We start from the raw sequence: 22,811 nt of genomic DNA on the forward strand, positions 1-22,811 counted from the left end.
AAAGGCCGTTACATCTTAGTTTGAAGGTTAATCCCTTGACATAACATCTGTGGCGATACATTTGTCCTAAAAATCATAAACTGTTGCCATAGACACTAATTAGCTTGCCAGGATGAATTAAATTGGACTAAAAATGCATTGCTTAAAGGTTTCTCTCCTCATTTAAATAATAAAGAACAAACATGGTTAAGTTGAGTTTGTTGGATTGTTCTACATGGATAAAGTTGTACGATTATTCCTTCCCACACTTTATTAAACAAAAAACAAAATTTGTGTTTTTGTGATGTAAATGTGATGCAAATAAGAATTTTGGCAAAGCTGTCCTTTTCACTGATTTAGTTTGTCAATAAAACTGCTAGTAACCATTTCATCTGCACCTTTTCTGTACTTTAAACACAAATACCTGAAGAATGTGTGATTCAACAGCACCCTCTAGTGTGGGCCATGATGCTGCACATGAACTGTTGCTATGCTACAAAGCACAATAAAATGTCAGTTTACTCAAAGCTATAATGTCTGCTATTAACAATGATGTCACTTGAGCAATCTGGCTTGCGTCTCCACAATCAAGGTGTCTGTCAAGCTAAAAACATAACCTGACTTGACCTAAGATTTCCATGTACAATATCATCACACCAAAGATATACACATATCTTTTTTTTATTTGGAAAGATTGTGCATTTCATATCAAAAGCAGACCACAGAAACTCTTTTAAAACAAGGTTACTATAGATCAGCAAAAATCTTCACCAGGTCTCTGAACTGTTTATCAGTTCATAGACAAACAGAGCTATGGTGAAAGTCAGAGACTGCTAATGGAAAGATGAACTGAGGTCATGTGAAGGGATAGCCCTGTCAATCTTCACACATTATTTGAATGTCTATGACAGCAAAATTATAGACGCTTACTTGGCAGGAAGCCTGTTAATTTCAGTTATTCATATTACTTTACACAAAAGCAAGAATACCAACAGGGTAGCCATAGCGAATGTTACCATTTGGGAAAAATATACACATTTTGTACTTTGATTCCTTTGGTCCTTTCCACATTTTGTGCTTCCTTTTGGCGATTTTATGCATAACTGATTATTTTACTGAGACGTATTTATGAAGAGCCTCTTATGAATAAGGACTTACCTTGAACCTTACCTTGAAACTCATTCATGATGCTTAATCTGCCTACCTACTCTTTCTTGACATGAACACTATTTGTATTATTAGTGTTGCCGTTTACGCTGTTTGAGTTCAGCTTCCCCTTTGCCATCAGTTTTTTTATGTGGTCATGCGGCCCATTCCCCATCAAGGCTGAAGGGTAGCGGTAGGAGCCTCCAATGCGGTCCCACAGGGTGAAGTACTGCCCGTAGTTGTAGTCGAAGAAAAGATGATGGTCTGTGTGGTGAGCTGAACCGTTGATGATTTGTTCCATCAGGCTGGGCACACGGTAGTCCCCATCATGGATGGAGATGGTCCATATGTTGACGAACACGTACAGGACTAAGTACAGAACCTTGTGTAGGGGGAAGAGGAAGGGGTAGATGTGGTATGGCAGGCCCTGGAGAAATCCATCCACAGGGTGGAAAGCGTGGCTGGCAAACGGAGTGGGGATCTTCCACACATGATGGGGTTTGTGGAAATTCTGTATATGAGGGAAAAGATTTTAAAAAAGCAAGTTAGATGGAGATGAGAGTGTTACACTTTTGTTGGTAGCTTAAAGCATACTCAAAATGAGATCAAATATGTATTTTGACCCATGCAGGTGTGTCATTCTTACAATGCACCCATCATACGGATGGTGGATAAAATAGCAAATTCACATTTAATTAGATGAATAGTGCTGAATTAAAAAAAATTTATTGTTATTTTTGCACCAGATACTGAGCAACTTTTAAAACAGTGCTGTAATTGTTAACTAATAATATATATATATGTATAGTAACTAAAATAGATATAAAATATAAATATATAAATTAAAAATATTAAACTTAAATATTATATGAAAAAAAACCACTTAAAAATGCAACTAATGAAATGTTTAAGTTGAAGCACTAGAACAACAAAATAAAACGCAAAATAAAAAGCACATAAAATCAACAAAACAAACTATAATGAAAACTGAAAATATAAACGCAAAAGCTAATTAAATTAAAAATTAAGACTTTATATCATTTACTTTCTCATCATTTTAAAGCAAGTTTTTTTTTGGGGGGGGGGGGGGTTGGGGGTGTATTGTTTTAATTGGTTATTAAGTTTTTCCTATGTCCTCAAATCTTTTGTAATATTACTCTTTATTCCCATCTTATTAAATTTCTTGCCCATTATTACAACAATTACCTAAGCTTGACCAGGGCATATTTATGAAGTTTTCTACATGCTTTAATAGAAAAAACTACCTTAAATTACAAGTCAAGCATATTCATTTTGTTAAAAAACAAACAAAACATTACATTAACGGGAATTACTCTGGTCTTTATTCATATTTACCCATATGCCAATGCAAGGCAGTTCATATATATCTTTAATACCTTATATATCAACTTGTGGTGAAGGAATCTGTGAATCCAGTAAATGCACATGTCAGTGAAAAACAGGAAAGAGACCATGCTGAAAATCAGCCCTGACCATCCTGAAAAACAAGCAGAAATCGTATGAGATGGTTATGCCCATAGCAACACGATTATCTAAAGCACATCTGACAGGCTGCATTACTGGAACTTTCCAATATTAGGGCTGTCAGTTTGTTGCACCCAGATTAAAGCACTTTTAATGTTTCTGCTCCACCCTTCCTTAAAATTTGAAAGGTAGTGATTTCCACACATCCAGCTTTTCCCACTTCCCATTTGATAAAGCAAAGGATCTTACCGAGGGGCGATTCATCGACCCGGTCGTACAGTTTGCTGTACCCTCTGACCTCAGCGAAAAACAATGCTACTGTTGGTACACTGATCCAGGGCAGAGACCACAAAGCATACTTAATTTCACGTTGCACCTGGTTCTGTGGACAAAAATATAACTAATAACATACATATATATTACATACTGTACATTTATAAATATACTCCTTTTAAAGACTGTAGTTTGCTAGCAGAATAAACAAACCTCCAAAAACTGAGGGTGTTGCTTTAATTTGTGATCAAAAATGAAGAAGTAGCTCAAAGCACCCAGGCCTAGATATAAGACTGCGGCACCCAGGTTGGTGACCACCATCAAGCCGATGATCTGCCGCAGAGCCTCGCCCTCAGGCCATGAGGAGGGATACACATATGGAGTGAAGAAGTAATAATCTGCAACGTTCAGCACAAGGTCCATCTTTGATCCTAAGAGTTGGGACAGAAGTGTAATTAAAAGTCTAATTTTGAAATTAGTCTTTTAATAGAAAAAAGTCTAAAAAATTTGAAAGAAGTATTTAAATTCACTTGATCATCAATGCCATATAGTAACAAACACTAACAATACAAGAAACACTCCAGTGCACTTTGCCCAATTTTGTAAATGTTTACTTTGCACTTTCCTAAGACAACATGAATAAGAAATAGATAATACTGAATGAATGCAGTCTTATAGTTAATAATAAATGTGCATCTCTTAAACCAAATGCTGTAATTGTAGGAAACAATCAGCTCACCTGTAAAGGTGCTTTTGAAGACTCACCATAAGAGAATATACGTGAGGTTAAAGCCTCAAAGAGCCCGTCCTTCTGCTCCCACTCTAGAAACACAAACGGACGCAGCCAATAGAGGCTCACTTTCACACAGCGCGAGCCAGTTTCTTGACATCTCATTGGACAGATGCGCGATCTGCTCATGGGGTTATGATAGAGAGTTCAATTCCATTTCGCGAATCGGTTCTTTTGAACGGGTCGTCTCAGATTCAATGACTATTTGACGACGTTACGTTATTGCATTGTCACGAGGCAAACATCTTGTTCTTTGTGACTTTATTATTAATAGTGCGTATTGTATTTTAATCTGTCCCAGTTCAGTTTGTTTTAGCCGTAAAATCGGCTCATAAAAAGTAAATTTAAAAATAAATGTTACATTCTAATAAACAATGCTAAATTCATTTTTATTTATTTGTTGAAATATTTTGTAGTTTTAGTAAAAACAACTCTGCATAGAACTATTATTATTATTATTACTAATACTATTATTCTGAATATATTTAGTTTTATTGCAGAAAAGGTTCAAAGAGTAGGTGATGTCATCAAAGAGCGACATAACAACAAATGGGATCGCTGGACAGAAGGCTGCAAGGGTCTGTATAATTACTTTCACTGAGATCATTTAAGAGCTATCATGATAAGCGTACTTTTATGAAATCCACGCGCAACATAATTTACGATAGATACAGTGTTTTTCTTTCTTCTTCTTTTGATTATGTAGCAAACTCTGATCATGGACAGTGAAGTTCAGAGAGATGGAAGAGTTCTCGATCTCACCGATGATGCCTGGAGAGAAGACAGACTGCCATACGAGGATGTCACAATCCCACTGGTAAAACTTCACATCTACGGCTTTGATTGTGCATTCCGAATAATGTACGTCATCATATTATGTTAAGTAACCTTCGAAATGATGGCGAGTACTGTTAATAATATTTAATAATATTTGAGCATTAATTCTTTATATTTGTATATTATATCATGTTTGCCATAATTGCTTATTAGCTGTATGAATGAACTTTTTCATAAATTTTTCTGCCAGAGTGAACTTCCAGAATCAGAACAAGACAACGGCGGATCGACTGAGTCAGTCAAAGAGCAAGAGATGAAGTGGTCAGATCTCGCCCTGCAGAGTTTGCATGAAAACACCCCAAACGTTGGCACTTAGATGGAAAGATGCTCTGTCCTCTCCAGCTGATCCCCACCCATGTATTCTGATGGAAAGAACTCAAGACTCATTTCGGATTCAAATAATTATGTGCCACTGTGATTTGCATTGTGTTTCGTTATTTTGTTATAAAAATAAATAAATGTTTAAAATGTAAAGTGCATTATTCATTTAAATTGAGTTGTGTGCTAGTTGTTTGTTACACATAATTATTACAATTCACACAATGGTTTCAAACTGGTTAACTAAAATACACAATACTTATTGTCTGTATAGATTAGCTGCAACCTGTATGGGATCCGTTTTTAATTTTTTTTCTTAATGTATAGTTTTATTCAGAATGGATGCATTATTTTGATCAAAAGTGACAGTAAAGACATTTTACTGTTACAAAAGTTTTATATTCCAAATAAACTCTTCTTTGAACTTTCTATTCATCAAAATATTTTCATGTTTCTGGCCTACCCTTCCTTAAAGTTTAAAAGCCAGTGATTTCCACACGTCCAGCTTTTCTATATGTATAACCAAAACCCATTTGATTAAGCAAAGGATCTTACTGAGGGGCGATTCATCGAAACTGAAGACTGTAGAGTAATGGCTGCTGAAAGTTCAGCTTTGCCTTCACATGAATAAATTCCATTTGAAAATATATTAAAATCTAACAATAATAATAGTAACTAGAATGTACATTTCCTGAAGAAAATGTGAGTGGTGCTTGCAGTGGCAAAACTCGGCGCCCTGTTGCCACCCATGATGCCTGTGTGATGTCGTGGAGCCGAGATATAAGTACTTTATATTGCTATATGGTTGCTAGGGTGCTCTATATGGTTGCTATGGTGTGGCTATATAGTTTATGGGGTGATATTTAAAGACTATTTACCAGCCCGAATCCAAAAACCCCAAGCCAGTGTTTCTATGTAGTTATTTTGTTGAGATACAGCTATTAAATGTAGTTAAACGGTTGCTAGGGTGCTAAAATTGGTTGCTAGGGCTTGGCTATGAAGTAGTTATGTCACTACATATGGACTGCTTGATAGGCCAAGTCAAAAGAGCCCACTCTTAAGTATTTATGCCTTCCTGAGCCAAAGATATTATGTCAGATAGTTTTTCCAATGTTAAGTCTATGGGATATTTTTACACATTTTCTTCGTCCGCTGTACGAATATTGTACTTCCGATTGCTTAGAAAAGTCATAGCACACCTCTCCTCAATAAGCCGCACGTTTTGACATCTCATTCATGGGTCTGTGACAAAAAATGCGGGAGGAGTAGCGCGCCAAAGTTTTGTCAAGGCGAATAGTAATAGTGATGCCTTGCCTCCGGCAAGCACCACTAATAATAATAAGTATGGAGAATAGTAATAGTGATGCCTTGCCTCCGGCAAGCACCACTAACTAGAATGTACATTTCCTGAAGAAAATGTGAGTGGTGCTTGCAGTGGCAAAACTCGGCGCCCTGTTGCCACCCATGATGCCTGTGTGATGTCGTGGAGCCAAGATATAAGTACTTTATATTGCTATATGGTTGCTAGGGTGCTCTATATGGTTGCTATGGTGTGGCTATATAGTTTATGGGGTGATATTTAAAGACTATTTACCAGCCCGAATCCAAAAACCCCAAGCCAGTGTTTCTATGTAGTTATTTTGTTGAGATACAGCTATTAAATGTAGTTAAACGGTTGCTAGGGTGCTAAAATTGGTTGCTAGGGCTTGGCTATGAAGTAGTTATGTCACTACATATGGACTGCTTGATAGGCCAAGTCAAAAGAGCCCACTCTTAAGTATTTATGCCTTCCTGAGCCAAAGATATTATGTCAGATAGTTTTTCCAATGTTAAGTCAATGGAATATTTTTACACATTTTCTTCGTCCGCTGTACGAATATTGTACTTCCGATTGCTTAGAAAAGTCATAGCACACCTCTCCTCAATAAGCCGCACGTTTTGACATCTCATTCATGGGTCTGTGACAAAAAATGCGGGAGGAGTAGCGCGCCAAAGTTTTGTCAAGGCGAATAGTAATAGTGATGCCTTGCCTCCGGCAAGCACCACTAATAATAAAAGTTGTATCAAAAAATTGTATCAAATAAATGCAACCTTAGTGAACATGAGACTGCTTTAAAATAATAAAAATGTTCCCAACCCCAAATTTCTGAACAGTAGTGTACATTAGCCATGTACTAAAGTTGTATTAGAAACAAGAATTAGACTTACTAAGCCCCCCCCCCCTCACTAAAAAAGAAAACTATTGTATCTTTATAGTTTGTGATATTTTGATAGTACTATGACAAAATGAAATGAATTAGTAACTAGAAATATAACTTAAGCAAGTGTAAAATAGCTAATCGAATTAAATGCACAAGCAGTGAAGAATGGAATCAGTGAATCATTCCTTTCAGGCTAAACTGAATTTTATTTGGGTTCAAAGGTGACACTGAGATGCTCCATTTATCATCATAAATATGTTTGAAACGTGTAACTGTGAGCATATTATGTTTTAGTCATAGCCAACATGTATGAGAATACTCTTGGTATTACAGAAAGATGTGTTCAATTAGGTGGCTCCTTAGGCAGATGTGTAGAGGTTTGGGGGAATTTGACCAAATAGCTATGAATTTATAGTATAATAGAATGAGATTAACATATCAAATGCTATCTTAATGGAGGTCTTTATTTCAATAATCCATTTTGCAGCCAAATAAAATCAAATAGTAGCTATATTACATTATAGATTTAAGATGAATAAGTATTGGTATTGTTTAGCCTACTTTTTTTGTTTGCTATATTAAAATATATTCCCCAAAAATGTGCATTAAAGGAGCAAATGTTATTTGAGGCTAAAAGAAATCAGACTGCAGGTTCATACAAGCTTGATCAAATTAGGCTCTGAGGCTTTAATGCTAAAGTTTTAGATCAAATCCTCATGAGAAGAGTGCAAGTATGGAGATGCAGCATTAAAATTTCAGTTTGGCCCATAAATAGAGATTACATATGAGTGCCTTTATAATTTTTTTTCCCTCGCTAGCCACCCAACCAATTTTTTCACAGTCTAAAACAAATAAAAACGAGAAAACAGCATATTAAATGTCAATCATAAAAATGCTGTCAAAATGAAAATGAACTGCATAAGACTTGGCAAAACACAAAAACAGATGTTATTAGGAGATCAACCAAAAACATACAAATTATGCCATTGTGAGCTTGGGCTCATCTGAATACTTAAATTTTCAAGTCACCATAATGCAATAATAATTACTGTCTGACAGAACCGTAACATGCAATGACTTCGCAAAAAAACAAAATGGGTCCCCTAATCAAAAATTTCTCCTTTTAAATACATCAAATATTGGTTTATCCCCACCTGACAGATTTGTTCTGAAGGCAATGTACAGTACATTGTACTAATTGCAAAAGCACAAATTGCTCAGTGTTATTAAATGAATGGACTTTTTCAGGCAAATGGTTCTCTTTACATAAAGTTTATGGATCTATGTGAAATTAAGTAATGCAGCTTGTTACAAGATGTAAGTAAGGTGCTGGTCTAAAATAAGACATATTTTAATCACTTAATGTATCAAAAAAACTCCCTGTCAATAACACATTTCTCTGAAAGTGTATAAGTCACTTCACATTGGCACTCTCACCTTCAGTCATTCTCCAGTATCATAATGAATACTTCTGCGATCACAATCTGCATTCATTGTTCATCCCTCTAACAACCCATCCAAGCAGAATTCAGTCAAATCATGTCAAGTTTTAAAACGAAGAAAGAAATCCAGTTGCTTGTGATTAACCCCTTTCATATATAATAGTAATGGCACAGTTTTGACAAAATGAAATATGCACATTTTGGGCCCCCAACCTGAGGGCAGAAAAATTAAGAATTTCATGTACCACCTAATTGTGTACACTGAGTGTAAAATGAAGGTAGGATGACTTAAAAAGGGCTTCCCTTTCACTGTTACTGTAACATTCAGAAAAGTACACAATATATATATCAAGGTACACAGAACTGTTCTGTAAAATGTAGATTACATGCATTTCTAAAATGCAAACCTTTACACTTCATTTATATCCAGTCCCAGACATTTTCAAAGTAATAAAACAGAACAAAAAGAATCCCTTATATCCAGTAGTACTTCCAAGATATACATAACTCGTCTGGTTATGATTCATGTACCATTTGTCAATATCACAGAATATCTACAGTATATAACAAGTTATATCTCCATGTCACAATGTTTAAGCAACTGATGAAATTATGGTACATTCAGTTCTGTAAAAAGTCTTAAATTTCTTTGTACATAAAAAAAAGAGAGAAAACAGTCAGAAGGCAGTCCACTGTCCCGCAGAGGCTGTTTTACTTCAAATGAATTACTATTGACACCTACAATAATGTTCCAAATGTATCTTGTTTGTCATTAAATGTCTGTTTACTCCGCATTAATCTCTGTCTCTGGCCTCTGCACGGAAAGCTCAGCTTGTATGAAGGCGCCCTGTCCCAAGGCAGTGGAGTATGCACGATTACTATGTGGAGTTGAGAAACCAGGGAGGTGATAGGAGCTGGAGCCACCGCGATTTGATAGTGATGTTTGAGACTGAGGTACTGGATGGTAGACATCCAGGTTGTCGTAGTGTGACTGTAAAGTAACGGCAAAATGCCCCTGTGACTGATGAGAGTAGGATCCACTATGGTCTCTATCTGAATTGTCTGGTAGATGTGCAGGAAGACTGGACTGGTTGTAATGCTGCCGCTCTCTAATACTATGGGATCTCTCTGGCTTGGGTGGAGGAGCTGGCTTCACTGGAGCTGCTTGTTCATCTTCACTGGTGCTGCTAGTGGCTTTACCCCTGCATATGTGGTGATCCAAATCTGACCTTTCGTAACGAGGTTGGGCACTCCTGCTCTCCGAGTGTTCCTGCCAATGTTTACTGCTCAGTAGCTTTTCCCCTGGCTCAAACTTCGGGTCAAGATGGCCACCTTCAGGTAAGTGCTGCAGGCTTCGTGCTGGAAGTTGCGATTGATGTGAAGGGATGGATGAGTAGTTCCTGGAGCCACCTTGTTTGGTGGTTTTGTCCCCCATCCCATTTCCTTGGCAGTGCTTCTCCGTTTCCATATACATCAGGACATCTGGATCAGAGATCAAGTGCCTAGGAGCATGCTGAGACCCAGAAACGATGTTATATCTAGCCTCCTTGCTCTCGGCAGCCATCAATACAGTTTTGCCAGGATCTGTTTTGCTCCGCAAGTGTAACATGTCTATATCCACTGGCATGTAGGGTCCTATATTGTCATACTGAGACAAAACAGAACCCTTAACTTTTTGCCTTGCTCGGCTTTCCCTGCGGATAGAGTGTATGCAAAGCCTCTCTGCTTCTTCTGGATCCAACGCAAAGTAAACACTGCCTTTTGAACCACTGTAAGGTGGCATGTCTCTGCTTACGAAGCTATGCTCCTTTAAAGGAATTAAATGCCGTGAAAGGTAGTGGTAGCCTCCGGATCTGGCTCCAGTCCGAAGGAGAGGAGCACTGTCCCGACCGCTGAAGGAATGGACGTGTCGTAAGCGGATCGTACCATAATGGTCCACATTGTAGAATGGGGCATCCAGAATGTGAGAGCCAGAGTAGGGACTGTAGCGGTACTGAACTCTTCCATTCTCAAAATAAGGCTGCAGTTGTGTGACGTGGTAGTCAGCTTGAGAGGGTGGTTGGTGAGACTTGCAGTGGTAGACTGGGTGCTGGTAGTAAAATAACTCATCATCTGCTGGAACCTCAGTTCTGGTGACTGGCACTGAGCGGATGGCAGAGGGGGGCACATGTAGGGAGTGGACTCTATGGATTGTTGGGTACACGGTGGGTCCATCTACTTGGCTGTAGCCATGGGAGTAGTGCAGTGAGTTTGGAGAAATGTACTCACTTCTCAGTGGGCCACGAGATTTAATAGACTGATGGTAGGACCTGGGTCCAATCGTATTGTACCGGCCATCACCGTGGCCTCTATAGGACATCTGTGGCTCTGATTTTGACACATAAGAAACGTGTGGTGGAACACTATCTGGTCTGAAATGGTATGCCATCGTAGCCTGACCTGAAGGGGATACTCGCTGATGGTAATACACTTCTGTGGTGGGCTCCAGTAGGGCAGCATCCCCTTTTGAGTGGTAACTGTAACCAGTCTGATGCGTGGAAGCCCTGCGATGAGGTGCATGAGACTGTTGGGGAGTCTCCTCGACTGAGCCTCTCATGGATGTTTCTAATATGGCATGAAAATTGGCAGGGTTTGTAACCTCAGTGTTGCAGAGAGCAGCCATTGCTAGTTTACTTTCAATAGAACGAACTGGGGGTGTTGGCGGCATCACTCCCTGAGTATGGTGTTGAGAAGCACTATCTGCTTTTGGATGGACAGGCTTAATGGCTTCCCATGGCTTTTCCACAGGATCATGAGGTACTGCCGGGGTTGGTGCAACTCTAGCATTGGGTTGCGATTTGGGTTGAAACTGAGGCTGTGCTTGTGACTGAGATTGAGGCTGAACTTGAGGTTGAGACCGAATCGCTGCATGAGGTTGAGTCTGTATTTGTGGCTGAGGCTGGAGAATTGCGACTGGTTGATCTGGTGTCTTTGTGGGTTTTGGTGGCATAACCATTTCAGTCATATGGAACTAGGGATTAAGCCCAAACAAACATTGTTAGGTTTCTTACACATTTGCCTTTTTGTATTTACATGTGCTGTAATTTTAGCTATTTATATCAATACCAGATTAATGATTGAATCATTCCTGACATTAATTTTGTTGCAATATGACAAAACTGAAATATCAGACAACATAAAAAAAAACATGTACTAAGTAAAAGGTTCACATAAATACGAACAAATTAAATTAAAACAATGGCAGGCAGCTTTTGATCTTACACTTTCTTACTAGCAGGCAAACAGCACTAATTCTTAACATGCTTTTCTAATTTTTAATTTACAAATGGTAAAGGCCTGGCTCATAAATATTTATAACATTATTTAATTGTTCAGCCTTGGTACTGAAGTACTAGTGCTACTGACATCCCTGCATGTACCACTGCTTACCTCAGAGCAAGGTTGTTGAATGACGGTATCCTTGCTGCTGATAGATGGTGTGGTGATTGTGGTAGTGGTTTTGTCTGTGCTCACAGGTGTCTGGCCCACAGCTGGCTGCTGCCTTTCTGGGCTTTTTTGTAATTGGGAAACTTGAGAAGGTTGATTAGAAGGCATAGTACTCTGACTTGGGGTATCTTTTGAGACAACACAATGGCTATTGCAAAAAATGCTGGATAGCTTCCCACTATCACCTTTGTTGAGGTGCAGACTGACAGCGCGAGTTAACCTTTCAGCTGGGGAGGAGGGTGGTGAAGACATAGGAGCAGACCTCTTTGACACATCTACTGTAGCTTCCTCCAAGGATGTCTGTGATGGCAAGGAAGGAGGAGGAGGCCACTCCATGGTCTCCAGTAACTCTTGTGGCCTAATTGGGGACACTGGTGTAGGGGGTCCAGAGTATTGCCTCTGAGAAAGAATAGTGGCCTGCTGGGCAGATTCTGCTAGAGCTAGTGCAAGCATTCGGGCAGCATTCTTTGGTGGGGGTGGGGGAGGTATGAGGGACACAGAGCTGACAGGGACATTGCCCTTTGGTGAGTCCAGAGCTACGGCTCCTACAGATGGACAAAACAGAGGGAACTCAAACAAAGAGAAGGCAGGCTAATATTCATGTGAAGGTAAGAAAGGGAAATGTTAAATTTCTACAGACTGTGGACAGATTTCTCTACACTGAGGCTGTTCATGCAAATGGCTACAGGTAAAAGCCTGGTGAACTAAACCTGAAAAATCAAATAATTATCTTATGAAACCCAGTATAACTTGGAGGTTCATATCACGGTTGCATCAGGTTTAATGATAGCATTTACAATAAAATAAAGTAAAATAAAGTGTTTAAGTTCTTAATGTACTCATTGTATTCATGTTTTTTTTTCAAATAGTTTTGAAAAATTAATCATCATTATAAAATCTTTTATAAAATGATATAAGCTGTTTTACCCTAACATTTTGAAAATTAATTTAAATTCAGTAGTTAAAAATGTTCTCATCCTTGAAGAGGTGTATTAAACTTATTCAGGATAAAAATGTCAATGACTCCTCAAAAAACATTATGGATTTAAGCTATCATATCCCTGTGTTTCAGTTCAGCTTACCTGGCTGCTCTTGAGAACAGGTGACCTGTGGTGGCTGAGAGCATTCAATGCTAGATATGTCTTTACTCTCTTTAATCTCAAAGGTAGTAGCTTTAGAAAGAAGCTCTTGTTGAATGGCTTCACTCAGGGGCATATCGGTGGTTCTTGACAGAAAGCTCAATTTTGCAGGGGAGTCCATTAGAGATCGAGGGGAAGAGGGCTGAAGCACATTGCTCTCTGGTGCTTTCCTTATCATGGAGGCAGCTGATTCAGAGATGATTGTCACAACAGATGACTTCTCACTGTTCTCAAGGGATTTAACTGGAGTTTTCTCTGAGAAAGAAGCAGGGGGCAGTTTATTTCTATCCTTTAAGCCTGGACTGTGGCCTGGAGACACAGAATGACTCGTAACTTTAGCTCTGACTGGAGAGACTGGCTCTGAGCCACTGGCACTGGCCGGGCTCCTCTTCAGACTGCTTTCATCTGTGTCCAGTGAGAAAATGGAAGTGTCTGTCAGAGGAAGGCTACACTGGAAAGACATGGGGTCAAAGTCTAAAGAGGCCATGCCAATGTCAGGAGGGCTCAAGTCCACATCATCAGCGGTACGTGGCGGGGAGATAAGAGCAGGCACACAGATTGGTCCATAATCCCCATCACTCTCCCCATGGCCCAGGTTGTCATATGAGTTACAGTGTTGTCTGCTATCCAGTAGATCACCGTTGAAGGAAGCAGAGAGAGCATCACTGCTGGAACGAGGTCTGCGTGGCCTGTACACCTTAGACTCTCCTGTGTTAACGGAAAAGCAAAAAAGTTCTAATTTCATAATGGCTTGTTAAAAACTTTAGGCTTAGTGTTTTTTTTTTTTTTAGAGCTTTAGGAGCCTGTTACCTTCAACATTATGTAAAGAGGTGAGAGACTCTTCACTTTTTGCCGACCGAAGAGTACCAGTGTCTCCTCTTCCTCCTGAGCAGGGAAAATAAAACAGGAACAGAGAAAATACAACAAACTGCTTATACATAACCAAACACCAAGAGTTCTAGAATTCTTGACTCTGATTGGTCAATATGTGGTCATATATTGTTGTTGTCTCTCGTAAATGTCCTGCAGTCTCTCCGCTCTCATATAATGAAATAATTTAAACTCAAATCAATATTTCATGTCCATTTATTTATTTATTCAGTAAATAGCCGTGTAATTAGCAGGGTAATTTACAATCAGCTAGTCATTACTGCAAAATAAACATCTTCCACAAGATACAAGGCCTTATTAACCACTGGGTTTATTTTGTGATAATGACTATCTGACATTTAAAGATGAATAAATGGCACGACACTAACCAGCCAATGCCATGGCCTTGAGTTCGTTTGGTTCACTGGGATTGCGCTGTAGCTTTCGTTTAGACATCGAGGAAGATTTGCCCAAGTTAAAAAAAGACCGCCAACTGCCAACTGGAGACTTTTTTGATTTTATGGGCTGCCTTTTCCTAGGGGGAAAAAAAGATAAAATGTACAAAATGTTTCTCTTTGAGAATAACAGGCACATAATTGGTCTCTTTATAACAGCATTAAAAAATTACAACATTTTAAAGCTCACTTTATACCTCTCAGTGGGGAATTCAATGACCGTGTGGAATTTTCCCTGTAAGGCAGCAGGACCCTCTCCCACCTCGATGTACTTGCTGTCTGCAGTTATGGGTGAGTTGATCTGGGCCTGGGTACGTGCCTGTGCCTCTTCTAATGTTAGCAGCTTTGTGGATGGAGAGGGTACCAGCAAAGATTTAGGCCGAGACAAAGAGTTGTGTCCTACAAAGACAAAGAAATGTGTGATGTATATATAGCAATATACAGGGGCGTAGCCATCTTTTCAGAAGTGAGGGGGACAGAAATCACACACACACAGACATATATATATATATATATATATATATATGTCTGTGTGTGTGTGTGTGTGTGTAATTTCAATACAATATAACATTTCTATAATCTATATAACCTAATAGTCAACAGTTTTTTTAACAGTTAGATTTTTAATGTTTTGAAAGAAGTCTCTTCTGCTCACCAAGTCTGCCTTTATTTGATCCAAAGTACAGCAAAAGCTGTAATATTGTGAAATATTTATACTATTTAAAATAACTGTTTTCTATCTTAGTATATTTTAAATGTAATGTATTCCTGTGAATAAAGGTTAATTTTCAGCATCATTCCTCCAGTCTTCATTATCACATTAATCAGAAATCATTTTTAATATGCTGAGTTTTTTTTTTCTTTTTTCTTTTGCAACTCTTTTAGCAGAAAATGAGTATATCAGAATTATTTCTGAAGGATTGTGTGACTGGAGTAATGATGAAAAAAAAAATTAATCTTTGAAATCTCAATAAATTACATTTTGAAATATATTCAAATAGAAAACAGCTATTTTAAATAGGTTAGTAAATATATTTGAAAATTTCACTGATTTGCAGTTCTTGGATCAAATAAATGCAGGCTTGGAGAACAGAAGAGAATTTAAAAAAACATTAACAAGCTTACTGTTTTGATAAACTTTTGACTGGTAGTGGAAGGCAACAATATTTTCTCTAATTTCTAGCTTTTCTTTTTTTCGGCTTAGAAATCTATAACTGCTGGACAATAACAAATAATAATGATTTGTTTAGATAAACACTTGTTATCACATAATAAGGCATAATAGTTTCTATACTGTAATAAATGCTATGTCAATTAGCACTGCATTGTTCATATACTTTATTTATCACCTGCTGGAGATTTTTTTGGACTTGAAAAAAAACAAAACCGAAAACAACTGTTTTCATACAGCGATAGCTGGACGCTGTTGCCCATATTAGGAATTTCCTGTTATGACTTTCTGCGCAAGAGCGCCCTCCGGCTTCGAGTATGAATGAAACACACACTGCATGAGAGTTTAACGCTCCGTTTTGTTCATTTCACCTTCTAGGTCCGAAAAAAACATCAGGTCGTGCACAGACTATCCTGTCTTTTTTATTTATTCACACCAGCTCTTGAAAACCTCTATATGAACACACTTGACCGAAAAAGTGCGGGGGACGAATTTCCTTGATACTAAAAGTGGGGGGGACATGTCCCCCGCGTAATCTACACCCCTGGCAATATATGTAGATATTTAATCTCTCCATATTGCATACCTGTACCCTCTCGTATAAGCGAGCTCAGTTTGGGGCTGAAGAGAACATCCACATGGTTGAGGATGAACTCTACCACAACCGACTGTATTCGCACCTCCATGAAGGCTGCTGTGCCACTGAAGCAAGCCGATTCTATTTGCTTTGACCTTTGTAGTTGGGAATAAAAATCAAAGATTAGTTATGAATACTAGGTTTTAATATTCATAGTTATAAAATTGTATCCTTAAGTATCTGTTTTCACATACATTACAGTTGCATCATGCAGAGATCTTACCTCAGTAAGTTGGGGGCCCAAACGATGGCCAAATTCTTCGTATGCATGTTTGTTACATAGCTGAAGGTTGCTAAGTGTGAAAGATGTCTCATAAGAAACTCAAGTGTCCTACAAGAAAAGCATGAATATTTAATGTCAAAACTACAGATACATTAAAATCAGACACCATGTAAAATTAGCATAATGGATTAGATTCAGGTGCACACTCATTTGAGTGAACAATGTTGTAATAACAGCCCTCAGTCATAAACGTACTTGAACTGGATTAGTAATATAATTGGTATGCTTAATGCAGTAGATGAATAAAAAGGCTGTAACATTTGAAAAATGTGGCTGTTCAAAAAGAGGACTGCAAGTCCTATAGCAACCAGCAGAGGGCATTGTGGTCATTTACAAACCTATAGTGCGGGGGCGGCAGCTGCTGAATGACATCATGTATTTTGATCAACCTCTCCTCATCGGTGGCTGCTGACACAGCCTCCTAAAAAAGGAGAAGTACGGCTGTAAATCAGGGTCACTGCATCTGGAACAGCTCTAACCAATGAAAATGCTCTTAAACCCATGTTCACACTTTACTGCTGAGTGGACAAAAGCACATGGTCAATCACATTTCCTGTGCGTTATGGTTTCACTGCTTCCATTGTAACCTGAAAACACTGATGCACTCTTTACTCTGGCTGTTTTCATCTCCAGATGCTGTAAATGTCAGTGCTTTGTTTGGCATGCAGATGAAGTCTTTCTGAAGCTGGGCTCTAAGAGACATTTTGCATACTCATTAAAAGCAATCATGGCAACAAATAGCCTAAAGCCTTCAACGACTTCTGCACTGTTTTGCCAGTCTCAGATAAGAGACCCATGCATATTATCACACCAAGAAGTAAAAAGGTTTTGATATCATAAGTATGGGCTGGTTGTTTTAGTATAATAGGTGCTCTCAGCTGGAGCTATTTGTAAGACAAAGAGTGTGTGAGTTTGAGAAAAGGCCTGCCGTTCTGGGATAAACGCTTACCGAGAATTTCTCATACAGTTGGTAGGTGAGAAGTGGGTTGGGAAGCTCTCGAAAGTAAAGCTTGCACAGGGAGCCCACGCAGTGTATGTCTTGAATGTAAACATCTTTTGTCAGATCTGGGATCTGTTCAGAGTCAAATTCATGCCTGAAGTGAGAGAGAAAGAAAGTGCTTGATGTATTCTCAAAGTAGATAATCTTACAGTGATAATAATCTCACAGTAGGCGGTTTGGTGTGCTTAAAACCTAAATTTTAACTAATTTGGTTGAAATGACATTTGCTTCTATTATCTTATAACATTTGAAGTAACCGACAAACAATTTTGGTTTTCAATGGTCAGTGCCGAGGAAGAAGTTAACTCTTTTATTCACCAAGGATGCATTAAATTGATCAGAAGAGACAGCAAAGACATTAATAAGGTTACAAATTATTTCTATTGCAAATAAATGCTGCTCTTTTGAACTTTCTATTAATCAAAGAATCTTGAAAAAATGTATCACGGTTTCCACAAAAATATTTTTAACACTGATAATAATAATAAAAATAAGTAATGTATTACAAAATATAATTTCCATAAGGATCATGTGATACTGCCACAACTGCTGCTGAAAATTGAGATTGTCTATCAAAGCTGTAAGCCTCAGACAGCATAAGAGAATTGTTTCAAAAACATTTGAAAAAATCTTACAGACCCCAAACTGGTATGTCAGTGTGACACTTGCATGAAATGCACATACATTACATTACATACAAAAAATATTTATTCATTCTAAAATATCTATTTACTCTGATGTACTCATTTCCTCCTGTATTCAAGAATACAAACATTCCCATTATAACATGTAATTATCAGCAGCTTAATATTCTGCCACTGCATTCAGAGTTTCTCAAGCAGTATGATGAATCCCTATCTCCGCTTCTAGCAATTACGGGAGTGTGTTTATGTCTTACCGCAGCTTCTGAATGTTGGAGGCAATCCCAGAGAGACGGTACATTCCATCAACCACTCCATGCTTCTCAATGAACTCAGTGCAGCTCTTGAGTACCTGGGGGACTAGATGTTTAGACAAAATGTTACTGGAGCATCCTTTTTGGCACGTAAGGTGTGAGAGTTGTCAAAATGCCAATGGAATAGAATGCCAGATTCTTTGTGCAGTAAATTTCTGATTTTGTAAGCTATAAATAACAACTGCTGGAGACAGGCCCGATAGTCAGATAGCAATTCTAGGCTCTCCTGTATAAGCAGCGTTTTTAGCTTCACATTTGCTCCAGTGGCATCAGACAAACTCCAGACCTCCAATGTGACCTTGCAATGTTTCACCCAGAGGAATCATAGTCACAGACAACCCTGACTGGCCTCTAGTCTTGACAACCTTTATCCGATAGATGAGTGAGTCCAAGACTCTCAGAGGCAGCTGTTCATCTACATTCCTGACATAGCAGTCTGAAGCACAAAATCCTCAAAAATGCATCCTCAATCCTCAATCAGCACTTCAAAATAAGGATGGCCTATGCCCATTGTGAGTGTGTTTCAGGCCAGTTAATGTAGCTGTCACTTGCCATATAAGGCCAGTAATACATTCTTTATATCTTACAATATGTTTACTGATCATGCTCATGGGTTCCTTTTCAGGAACTCGAGCTGCGTCAAGCGCTTTGGGGGGAAGAGACCGACTCTGAATATCGTGTGCAATCTTTCCAATGGAAGGGCGTGACGTCACGGGTGGGGTGACGTAGCGACCAGGAAGCTATAAAGGCACCTGCCACGCAGCTGGCTTCAGCTTCTTGTCCTTCAGCAAGCCTCTGTGTGTGCATGTCTTTCTGTCTTGTCAGTCTTATTTATTGTCGTTTGTCACTATTAGCTCCTTTAAGTAGCTATAGTATGTCAGAGAGCAAAGCTAAGACTGAAGGGTGAATCCAGACCACGTTCAGATTGTGTGTTCCTCCCTGCTCAACAAAGCTAAACGTTAGAGGCGGGGATACACACGTTCTGTGCGTGGTCTGCCTGGGATCAAAGTGCGCTGCGTATGATTTCACGTGTGCTTTGATCCCGGAGGGTTCTTTTCGAGAAGTGAGCCTTCGCCAGCGTTCCTTTCGCCGAGGCTGAGCGGCGCCGGCATTCGTTGGGTTCGCAGATCGATCTGCTGGAAGGAATGGAGACGGGCACGTCCTTATCTCCTACCTTACCCACCAGATCTGCCCGATTCCGGGGTTCGGAAGCCCGAGCTTCGGTTCTTTCCCCCCCAAGCATCGGGCTTGACGCTCTGCCTTTCTTTCTCCGAGGAGATTGACACGGAGGGCGTCGGCGAGCTTGTAGTTGCACAAACATAAAGTTGCATAAGCACCAGTATACAACAAACAGTGTTATGCCTAACATTATACGGGCAGTGTTAATGAGCAGCTATTTAATCTCCGAGGGGATTAATATTGTTTGTGTGACTAAGCTATTCGTGTGCTGTCGAGATGTGAATTTTTCCATACCCGACCGCGTGTCTGGTTATTTAAACTCCATTTAATAAGGAGGAGTTAGTTCTATCACTTCAATGTGTACTTTATCACAATCTAGACCGTGTTTACTTGTCTGATTGTTCCATCCATCCATCCATCTTCTACCGCTTATCCGGGCCGGGTCGCGGGGGCAGCAGTCTAAGCAGAGAACCCCAGACTTCCCTCTCCCTAGACACTTCTTCCAGCTCTTCTGGGGGGACACCGAGGCGTTCCCAGGCCAGCCGGGAGACATAGTCTCTCCAGCGTGTCCTAGGTCTCCCCCGGGGTCTCCTCCCAGTGGGATGTGCCCGGAACACCTTCCCGGGAAGGCGTCCAGGAGGCATCCGGAACAGATGCCCGAGCCACCTCAGCTGACCCCTCTCGATGTGGAGGAGCAGCGGCTCTACTCTGAGCTCCTCCCGGGTGACTGAGCTTCTCACCCTATCTCTAAGGGATCGCCCAGCCACCCTGCGGAGAAAGCACATTTCGGCCGCCTGTATCCGGGATCTTGTCCTTTCGGTCATGACCCAAAGCTCATGACCATAGGTGAGAGTAGGAACGTAGATTGACCGGTAAATCGAGAGCTTCGCCTTGCGGCTCAGCTCTTTCTTCACCACGACAGACCGGTACATCGACCGCATGTCTGATTGTTTGATTACATTAAATTCTGAGAAATTTAATGACGTTGAGAAGTTAATATATCACTTCAATGTGTATTGTATCACAATCTAGACAGTGTTTACTTGTCTGATTGTTTGATTATTTTAAATTCTGAGGAATATAATGACTTTGAGAAGTAAATATATCACTACAATGTGTACTTTATCACAATCTAGACCGTGTTTACTTGTCTGATTGTTGGATTGCATTGGATTCTGAGGAATCTAATTACTGTTATCTAACTTCGAGAAGTTCAATATATCACTTCAATGTGTATTGTTTCACAATCCAGACCTTATTTACTTGTCTGATTGTTTGATTGCATTAAATTCTGAGGAATATAATGACAGTTATTTGACTCATGAAGTAAGATGTACTGGAGGGACTGCTGGGCGGGAGCAGCCCCCTCCGGGTACAAACAGAGCATTGCCGCTTCGGGACCAGAGGCTGAAGCAACGCTCTGGGCCAGTGACTTCTCAGCCTAATCCGAATCCGATGGAGCGTACTTCAGGCTGGGAGGTCCACGGCCAAGAAGTCATGACGCATTTCGGTCACGACTACAGAGGGCGGCCCCTACTGGGGTAGAGCGGTGTCCACCTCATTACACGGTGCCCGTCTCACCTCAGTGCCCCTCGGGAGGTGGGTCTGCCAACCCTGCCAGAGTTTCAGGGTGCAGCGGCTTCCAGTGAGCACTGCTCTCAGTTATTTACGCCCGTGAGCATAGCGGAGCTGAGACGTTCGCTGCCCCTTCGGGGGCCTCTTACACTAGAGGTTAGTCTCGAGAGACTGATTCCCTTAGTACATTAGTTAAAAGCGTGGAAACTACTGCCAAATGTATCTCAATCGGATTCAGTTCGGCCATCCACCGTCGACATTCAGCGGGGTTACACAGACAATAGTCGGCGCCAGGCAGGCTCTGGTTATGGAACAAGAAGTGAATACCCTATTAAGGAAGGAGGCCATCAAGGTGGTCCCTCCACTAGACAGGGAGTCCGGGTTTATAGCCGGTATTTCATAGTTCCAAAGAAGGATGGGGGGTTGCGTCCGATCTTAGACTTACGTCATCTAACCTCTCAGTAATGTCACTGAAGTTCAAAATGCTCACTGTCAAACAGGTTGTAGCTCAAATCAGATCCGAGGACTGGTTTGTCACAATAGATCTCAAAGACGCATACTTCCATATCCATCCTTCCACAACACAGGAAGTTTCTGAGGTTTGCTTTTGGGGGCAAAACCTACCAATATCAAGTACTTCCCTTCGGCCTTGCACTATCACCCTGCACGTTCACGATATGTGTAGATGCGGCTCTGGTATCCCTCCGTATGCAGGGCATCCGCATTCTGAACTATATCTACGATTTGTTGATTTTAGCTCAATCAGAGCAAATGGCGGTTCGACATCGAGAGGTTGTTCTCGCACATATGAGGGAGCTGGGTTTGAGACTAAACGCCAAGAAGAGTGTACTTTCTCCAGTTCAGAGAACCACCTATCTAGGCGTAGTGTGGGATTCGACCACGATGCAGGCAAGTCTGTCTCCTGCTCGGATCGAGTCGATCCTAACATCAGTCGAGAGAGTCAAAGAAGGCCAGTCACTCACTGTCAAACAGTTTCAGAGACTGTTAGGGCTTATGGCAGTTGTGTCCAATGTGATACCTTTTGGCCTCCTGCACATGAGACCCCTACAGTGGTGGCTCAAGACCAAGGGATTTTCCCCGAGGGGGAATACATTACGAACTATCAAGGTCACGCGGCGATGCATTCGTGCCTTAGACATGTGGAAGAAACCTTGGTTCTTGAATCAGGGCCCGGTGCTGGGAGCTCTTGGTCGCCGTGTAACGCTAGCGACAGACGCGTCCCTCACCGGTTGGGGTGCAGTCATGCGTGGCCACCCTGCCCGCAGTCTGTGAAGCGGTCGCCATCTGACATGGCATACCAGTTGTCTAGAGATGCTAGCTGTGCATCGAGCATTGAAATATTTCCTCCCAGACCTGAGAGGTCACCATGTGTTGGTGCGCACCGACAACACATTGGTGATTTCTTATATCAGTCACCAGAGAGATCTGCATTCACGCCCCTTGTACAAGCTGGCACACCAGATCCTTCTGTGGTCCCAGGACAAACTCCTCTGATTCGGAGCAGTGTATATTCCTGGGAGATTGACTGTGGGAGCAGACATACTGTCGAGACAGGGGCCGAGGCCCGGG

At 40.4% G+C, this 22,811-nt stretch overlaps 4 protein-coding genes across 9 annotated transcripts in view; 2 read left to right on the plus strand and 2 right to left on the minus strand.

The window, feature by feature from the left end:
- Positions 1-642: 642 nt before the first annotated feature.
- Positions 643-3,757, minus strand: LOC132130636 (lathosterol oxidase-like). The gene is made up of 5 exons (XM_059542407.1): positions 3,623-3,757; positions 3,097-3,314; positions 2,860-2,992; positions 2,523-2,623; positions 643-1,636 (listed from the first exon to the last, which is right to left on the minus strand). Exons 2-5 carry the CDS (start codon positions 3,304-3,306, stop codon positions 1,184-1,186), a joined length of 897 nt encoding a protein of 298 aa, XP_059398390.1. The 5' UTR covers positions 3,307-3,314; positions 3,623-3,757; the 3' UTR covers positions 643-1,183.
- A 398-nt stretch (positions 3,758-4,155) lies between these two features.
- LOC132130231 (anaphase-promoting complex subunit 13-like) lies at positions 4,156-4,984 on the plus strand. Its single transcript, XM_059541938.1, has 3 exons — positions 4,156-4,251; positions 4,380-4,490; positions 4,701-4,984. The coding sequence occupies exons 1-3, from the start codon at positions 4,195-4,197 to the stop codon at positions 4,824-4,826; spliced, it is 294 nt and encodes a 97-aa protein (XP_059397921.1). The 5' UTR covers positions 4,156-4,194; the 3' UTR covers positions 4,827-4,984.
- A 3,368-nt stretch (positions 4,985-8,352) lies between these two features.
- LOC132130337 (rho GTPase-activating protein 32-like) overlaps positions 8,353-22,811 on the minus strand; it is a 107,592-nt gene continuing 93,133 nt past the window's right edge. For all 6 annotated transcript variants that reach the window (XM_059542020.1, XM_059542019.1, XM_059542018.1 and 3 more), the window contains 11 exons: positions 18,411-18,513; positions 17,462-17,606; positions 16,851-16,933; positions 16,453-16,560; positions 16,179-16,324; positions 14,619-14,820; positions 14,356-14,501; positions 13,907-13,981; positions 13,040-13,804; positions 11,901-12,502; positions 8,353-11,481 (listed from right to left, as the gene is read on the minus strand). In XM_059542020.1, the coding sequence (XP_059398003.1) occupies positions 9,256-11,481; positions 11,901-12,502; positions 13,040-13,804; positions 13,907-13,981; positions 14,356-14,501; positions 14,619-14,820; positions 16,179-16,324; positions 16,453-16,560; positions 16,851-16,933; positions 17,462-17,606; positions 18,411-18,513 (4,601 nt within the window). In that variant the 3' untranslated portion in view covers positions 8,353-9,255. The remainder of the gene's footprint in view (positions 11,482-11,900; positions 12,503-13,039; positions 13,805-13,906; positions 13,982-14,355; positions 14,502-14,618; positions 14,821-16,178; positions 16,325-16,452; positions 16,561-16,850; positions 16,934-17,461; positions 17,607-18,410; positions 18,514-22,811) is intronic.
- LOC132130338 (junctional adhesion molecule 3B-like) overlaps positions 15,909-22,811 on the plus strand; it is a 328,210-nt gene continuing 321,307 nt past the window's right edge. The window contains exon 1 of the mRNA XM_059542024.1: positions 15,909-15,913. The gene's annotated coding sequence lies outside the window, so the exon portion shown is untranslated. The remainder of the gene's footprint in view (positions 15,914-22,811) is intronic.

Source organism: Carassius carassius, chromosome 47 (assembly GCF_963082965.1).
Source record: "Carassius carassius chromosome 47, fCarCar2.1, whole genome shotgun sequence".
Lineage (NCBI taxonomy): Eukaryota > Metazoa > Chordata > Actinopteri > Cypriniformes > Cyprinidae > Carassius > Carassius carassius.